Here is a 7,344-nt window from a genome sequence, read left to right as displayed (position 1 = left end):
ACCTCGTGATAATCGGACATAGGAATGAATACAGACTTAAGCAGTGCCCGCCGTTCAAATTTTCATTGTAAGTGACAGTAGTAAAATACTCGTATTATACAGTTCCACTATAGAGTAAAGTAAAGATGGTCAATAGACTAATGTAGTATTTGGTCTGTTCACCGTAGGCGAGGTAGGTATTATTTCGCTACAATGTCGCCAACAAAACAAACACATCTAGTCTCAAGGAATAGTCAGAGAAGACCGGACAACTCGCCAACTGCACTGGCTAAACATTACCCCGAACACGATCCGCAAATCGATTAACATCCAGGTTCCCATTTACTGATGGGTAAACAGAGGCAATGACGTAAAGAACTTACCTATAGTTTCACCCTGCCGAGAAATGAACCCAGGACCACTCTTGCGAGGCATGCTGACCATTACACCACAGATCACACACAATATACACCATATGTGGATTATACCGATTGACCTGAACCTTGCCTAAGAAAAGTGACCGTGGCTCAGAAACTCGTACTTATGGTCAACTTCTCCCAGAATAAGGAGGTAGGTAGGCAACTTACTACTTGAACCCAGACTTAATCAGCAGACCTGAAAATTAATGAATGAATATAATTATAGTCTCGAGCAAAAACTAAGACCAAGGATATCTGAGTCCGGAAACCGAGCCGAGACTAAATACTAACACCCGAGACCGAGACCTGGAAAGAGGGTTGAGACCTTCATCACTGGATTATTCAGAAAGAATACCGGAGATGACTGGTATATGTGACCGTGTGTTGTGTTGTGTTTGGTAATGGTGTCAGATAATGTAATGTTAGGTAGTGGTACTAGTAAGAATATTAGGTAACCAAAAAATACTTCTTCAAGAAAAATGTACCTTCGGCGGAGTGCGTGCCTTAAGGAGGGGGGGGGCTCATTGTTTCGCTTGTTTGTTTTTTCCGCTTGTTCGATATCCCAAGCACTTTTGAGACAGCTTGAAATTTGGATACAATATTGATCAAGTACTACCAGGTAGTAGGTAGTAGGCAGCTATCAAACAGGGAGGTACTTGCATGGGAAGATATTGGAAGCATAATGTGTTGTCTAATGGTAGACCCTGCTGCCATATGGCTTCACGAAAATTGTCACCAAGTCCCAAGTTGCTGACCTGACTTTCTTCCTCATTTACACACAATTGCAGGATCTCAATTGTTTGTCTTATTTGACAACAACATATATATATATTGTTTCTCACTATTTTTTGTATTATTATTATTATTATTATTATTATTATTATTATTATTATTATTATTATTATTATTATTATTATTATTATTATTATTATTATTATTATTATTGTTATTATATATTTTCGCCCAGGCCCTGATGTAGGTCATTGACCTTGCCCGTGGGCTAATCTAAAAAAGGTACTTTGGGAAATGTAGGTTTATTTTTTACTTATCATGCAAAGTACACCGAACTCCTATCCCATTCCGCCTCCAGGCATTGCTAGGCAGTGTACAATGAACGTACCACTACTTGCTTCTGTGAGTGTTTACTCTGTTCACAGATTCCTTTTGTACAATGCCGAACGGAAGTGGTGTTGGTGGTGTGCAGCATTCTCGTATGAATAATACATGTGAAATAACAGCCCATGAGAATATCCACTGTGAATATGTTGACCTGAAAACGTTCACAAATACGGAAATAACTACTGGTGCTTCATTGTTGTTTTTGCTATTATAGAAAATATGCCATTAAATGTTATTAAGAGGCAATGATATACTGCAGATATGACGGTGTTGTCTATCCGTGATAATTATCATGTGTTGTCAGACACCAGTATGTTAAATGAGAGCGACATACATTTTAAGACAACCACTTCTTGTACCTTAAAGAAGGGCGTCACACGCCATAAGCAACGCATTAGAAACCTTGCCAAGTGGTGTTCGAGAAGGTCACTAAGTACAGTCACGTCAAAAGATCGCGTCTCCTTCCAAAGAGTCAGTATCGAAACTAAATGAAATAATGCAGTACCAGCAGTGTTGGGATCCTGAACTACACACACACCTGTGGGTATTCTTGGTTATAATGTCCTTACCTGAGGATGTTATACACATTTCCTATAACAACTCCGTTCTGGATGTAATAGTAAAAAAAAAGAACAAAATTCTCTCTCTCCGGGGTGAAGATGGCATACTGTTGAAGTTCTCAGGAAAAAATGTCATATTCAATACATATGAAAATTATGTCCTTGATCATTATGACAACAGAGATTTCCATATATTTTACATGCATATCAATAATATGTTTATACGTGAATTCGTATTACATAAAAGAAATATGATGTAACGAATATAAAGGCGCTTATTTTTGTTTAGTTGAAAGGCGCAATAAAAGTCCTTTGCACGAGATACAAGACACAAATATTGTAATATATAATCAAAGCAGATGCGACCCAAGTGACATCTTATCGTCCACCACCAGCTAAATTTAATCTCCAGCGGTGGTCAGTATAGAACTGTGTCACGCCTTTGCTTAAAAGAAGATTCGATCACATGTTTTAAAAATAAATTTACACATTTTAGTGTGGTGGTTTGACCACAACACGAGTCGCAGACGCTGGAGACTCGGGAGCAGTGCGCGTCCCAACCCAGGGAATGAGCGAGTACCCTAACTACAGCGGTAATACCTACCACCAACCTCGGTAGTGAGAAGTGCACCGAGCGGCCAAAACTGAAGACTGAATGATGCTGTGATAATAAATGGAGTCATGGTCTTAGATTTGTGTAGTGTGCAATTAATAACACCTACCATGACACCATCAAAATGGCACCTTACAAGATGTGTTTTCTAAGGAAGGAAGTGCTTACAAGACCAGGAGGGTGGACAGCTAGTTAATATCTAGAATTCTATAGTTTGAATGTTATACGTAGTACTCCATTCTATCTCTATGTCAATAAACGTCTACTTTTGCAGGCTGCTTGTTAGATAAAAGTGAGGAGGCAGGGTATGACAAGAAAATGTTATTTATTTACAAAGTTTGAGTGGCGGAGCAGCCAGAAACCGTTCTTTTTTGTTACCAAAGCGTTCCTGTTGTTTAACAACTCAATCAGATACATTCAGGTTGCGTGGTGGCCAGTGGACAGTTGTCTGTTTCAGTTTGTGTGACAGCAGTCGAGCCTGACGAGAGCGCCGGACCTTTTATTTACATTATCATTTGTACGGCGATTATTTCTTTATCTTGTGTTAGTGTATATAAAACATATTTATCAACTTATGTCTCAGTAATCTATCAGCAGCAACTGGTGAAACATCCACGATAGATCCTGATACTCTATAATTAATGGAGACATTTGACAAGAACCGACCAGGAACTACTGGCCGAGTTAGTGGGTCAAGGAAACTGAAATTAAAGGAAGTGATAACAAGAATGAAGGAAGAAGACAAGAGACAAGGAAAGCCTGTTTCACGAAAACACAGATGAATGGAAGGTTGTGAGGAGAGTAACGACCAAACTGGTGGTGAAAAAGACACCAAGGATACGACAACAGCTTAGTGTAAAAAAACACTTTTGTCCTTTGATAGACGAATTTGACATAAGCATAGTCAGGGACAGGGCTGAGGAAGGTACGAAAGCCTTAATTGTTGGCGATTCCCAGGTACAGTACCTGGATAGAGCTGTGGAGAAATAAAAAAAAGGTGTGTTAGCCTGGAGCTTGGGTGGGGATATAGTTGACAGGATGGACAATATTTTGTCTGGTAATGGGAACAAACCCATTATCTGCCTCAGTGCAGGAGGCACTGATATTGGCCGGTGTAGAGTGAGGAGCTTCCTGATAAATTCAAGACAGCTATAGAACATATTTGGTTGAAGGGAGGATTCCCATCATATATGGTATCCTGCCTAGAAGGAGAGTTGGCAAATAATGGTTGTCAAGGGCAGTTGGTGTCAACGGCCGTCTTGCCGACAGATATTGTAAATCAATATCAGTCCCATTCGCTGACAACTGGTACAGCTTTTACGGCAGAAGGACCTTTGCGTAGGATGGGTGGCAACCCTAGCTGGCTATTTCGAGAGGCAGTTCAAAGATGTCGAAATCTTGAAACTGCATGGGATGCGAGCACGGAGGTGGAGGAGAATGCAGAGCGTAAACAAAGTGAAAGGTTACAGAGAAATAGTGCTAGGAATGATGACAAAATTAAATTAGGCAGGAGTAAAAGCTAAACGTGACAAAGAGGACTCAGATCACGACTAACTTAAATGTCTACTACGCAAAACAGTAGAAGTATGAGAAACAAAAGATGAAATCAGGTCGCTGGTATGTACCGAAAAATCGATATAATAGCATTCACCGAAATGTGGATAAACTTAGACTCACGTCAGTTACCTGGAATACCAAATTGCAGGTTAAAAATTATTCCATACCGATAGGCAGATTAGAAAAGGAGGGAGTAGCAATCTATGTCGGGATAATCTGAAGTGTGAAATAAATAAGGAAATAAAAACTGAACTGAATACAGAAACAATTTGATAAAATTAATTAGGAAAGTATAATCACAGGAGTAATATATAGACTTCTAATCTCGATAGAGTTAATGAGCGACTTATTTGGGATGAAATGAGTAGGGCATCGAGACAGAGCAACGTTGTATAGTAGGCGACTTTAACATTTGCCAAATCAGAGGATTTTCTTGAAACAGTTCAGGACTGTTTCCTACATCAACATATAACCAAACCCACCCGGTAATAATATTCTCGATTTAGTTCTGTCAAACAGAGAAAACCTCATTAGTAATGCTGAGGTAGGGAACCGAACTTGCACACAGCGATCACAAAGAAGTACGTTTCAAAGTAGAATTTAATGGCAGTCGCAAGGAAAATTCCATTAAAGTTCCAGATTTCAGAAGGGCAAATTTTGATAGGTTGAAAAGGCATCTGAGAAGGTATCACGTTTGGGGTAAATTACATGATCTCACGTGAGGTGACCATACACAATGTACCCACAGAGGGCGACCTCACTTTACCTGGAAACCTGACAACGATAACCTCACAAAATATCACGGTTGAGGATGACTTGATCACGAGAATATGAGGTTCATGGAGTTCCACAACAATTTAAATAATGAGTTACTTAATGCACAAAGGTAGAACATACCATACAGAAAACTCAGCTCAAACAACAATGACCCCAAATGGATAAATAACTGTTTAAAAGAATATTATTGGACAAAGGAAGGCTCTAGGTAGGAGAATAAATCGTGATGAAGTTTACCAGTAGGGTTAAGACTGAGAAAAGAAAAGCAAAGAGGAATAATGAACTGAAGGTAGTAAGGAGGCGAGTTAACCCCAAGAGATTCTTTCAAATGTATCAAACTAAAACACGAGAATAGATTGGACCAATGCAGTTAGATACCGCGAGCTAACCGATAACAACGGAGAAATGAGCAATAATCTGAACAGATATTTTTCAACAGTTTTCACCGTCGAAACTTTAAACATGATACCCGAGGCACCGACTACATACAGAGGTAGTGAAGAAATAGATTAAGCGAGATGTTGACTTATGAGGCTAGAGCCTCATAAGTCCCCAGGTCCCGATGGAGATATTTGCCAGAGTATTAAAGGAATGTAAGGAAGAGCTTAGTATGCCCTAGCAAATTTGTTTAACATGTCCTTAAAAGCGGTGTGGTACCAGAATCGTGGAGGATAGCGAATGTAACACTGATTTTCTAGAAGGGTGATAGATCACTATCCTTAACTACCGTCCAATCAGTTTAACATCAATTATAGGAACATTACTAGAAGCAATAATTTCAAACTCTATTCGAAATCACCTGGAGAAGCACAAGTTGATCAATGATTCCTTACATGGCTTCACAAGCGGCGTTCATGTCAACTAATCTATTAACATTATTTTCAGCTGTTTTCAAATCAGTGGACAACGGGCACGACTCTGATGTGGTATATCTTGTCTTTAGAGAAACCTTCGACAGATTCCCCACGAAAGACTAATAAGAAAAGTGGCATTGAGGTGATATTCGAAAATGGATTATGGCGTGGTTACAGGACAGGAAACAGCGATGGGCATTAACGGTAGTAAATCTGCTTGGAGTATCGTCTTTATCTGAGTACCCCAAGGCTCAGTACTTGGACCATTATTATTTATTATATACGGAAACGACATAGATATCGGCATAGACAGCAACATAAGTAAATTGCTGGTAACACTAAAATAGGGCAAGTACATTAATTATATCTGATGAGAACTCCGCAAAAGTATTACAGGAAGAACCTAAAAAAATTTCGAATGGTCTGAAAAATGGCAGATGAAATTGATTTAATGTGGACTAATGAAAAGTACTTAGTCTAGAGATGTAAACAGAGAAACCAGATACCAGATGAACAACGATGTTATAGAGAACTGACTGAGAAAGATTTAGAAGTAATGATAAGTAGGAATCTTAAACCGAGTAAACAATGTGTATTTGCTCGAAACAAGGCTAACAAGACTAGCGAGGTCATCCTATATATCTTGCACTTGTGAGAGACCACTTGGATTACACAGTTCAATTCTGCACCGGGTGCTGCAAAATGGATATAGAATCCCTAGAAAGAATTCAGAGGAGAATGGCAAGACTAATCCCGGGCATTAGGAACCTTGAGTACAGAGACAGGTTACAGCATCTTAATTTGCACTCTCGAGAGACGTAGAGGTATAAATGGAAGTCAGGGCTAAACAAAGTTGATGTAACAAAGGTACTCAAACTATCCAACCATGAGCGAACTCTTAGCAATGGTTTTAAATTAGTCAAATTTAGATTTAGGCGCGAGATAGGTAAACATTGGTTTGGAAATAGCGAGTGGACGAGTGGAACAAGTTACCAACAGCATCATTAACTCTAATACGCTGAATAGCTTCAAACATAGGTTGGATGGATATATGAGCGATAGGTTGGGGTGTAAATGGGACTGCCCAGTATGGGGCCAATAGGCCCGCTGCAGTTTCTCCTCCAATTTTATGTTCATATGTTGTTATGTACAACTGTAGCTCTGCTATTTGAGTATAAATTCATCCAACTCCCGAGAAGAATTTCGTAAATATATAAATTATTAAAAAAACAGCAGAACCATCATATGTAACATAAATAGAACTTCCAAAATGTTGATAATTGAACCTGGCGATGGCCTGAAGAACATTTTGTTCAGTGGGAGTAAATTGACATACCACAGCTGTATTGTTGAATATGTCGGTTTGATGAAAAATTATGTACAGTGCAGTCCCCCATTAGTGAGTTTACAGGGCTCGTCAGGGTTTGTGCAGTGTGGCAGAGCTGTATTTGGTTATAGGAAACTCG

The 7,344-nt window shown here is 39.3% G+C and overlaps 1 protein-coding gene across 1 annotated transcript in view; it reads left to right on the top strand.

The window, feature by feature from the left end:
• The first annotated feature begins 522 nt into the window (after positions 1-522).
• The window catches only part of LOC121873112 (chondroitin sulfate proteoglycan 4-like), a 164,305-nt gene continuing 157,483 nt past the window's right edge, over positions 523-7,344 (top strand). The window contains exon 1 of the mRNA XM_042376424.1: positions 523-549. Within this exon, the coding sequence (XP_042232358.1) occupies positions 523-549 (27 nt within the window). The remainder of the gene's footprint in view (positions 550-7,344) is intronic.

The sequence above is a fragment of the Homarus americanus genome, unplaced genomic scaffold (assembly GCF_018991925.1).
Source record: "Homarus americanus isolate GMGI-L3 unplaced genomic scaffold, GMGI_Hamer_2.0 scaffold32929, whole genome shotgun sequence".
NCBI lineage: Eukaryota > Metazoa > Arthropoda > Malacostraca > Decapoda > Nephropidae > Homarus > Homarus americanus.
Note: the sequence above shows the minus strand (reverse complement) of the source record. Positions and strands in the feature narration are given on the sequence as shown.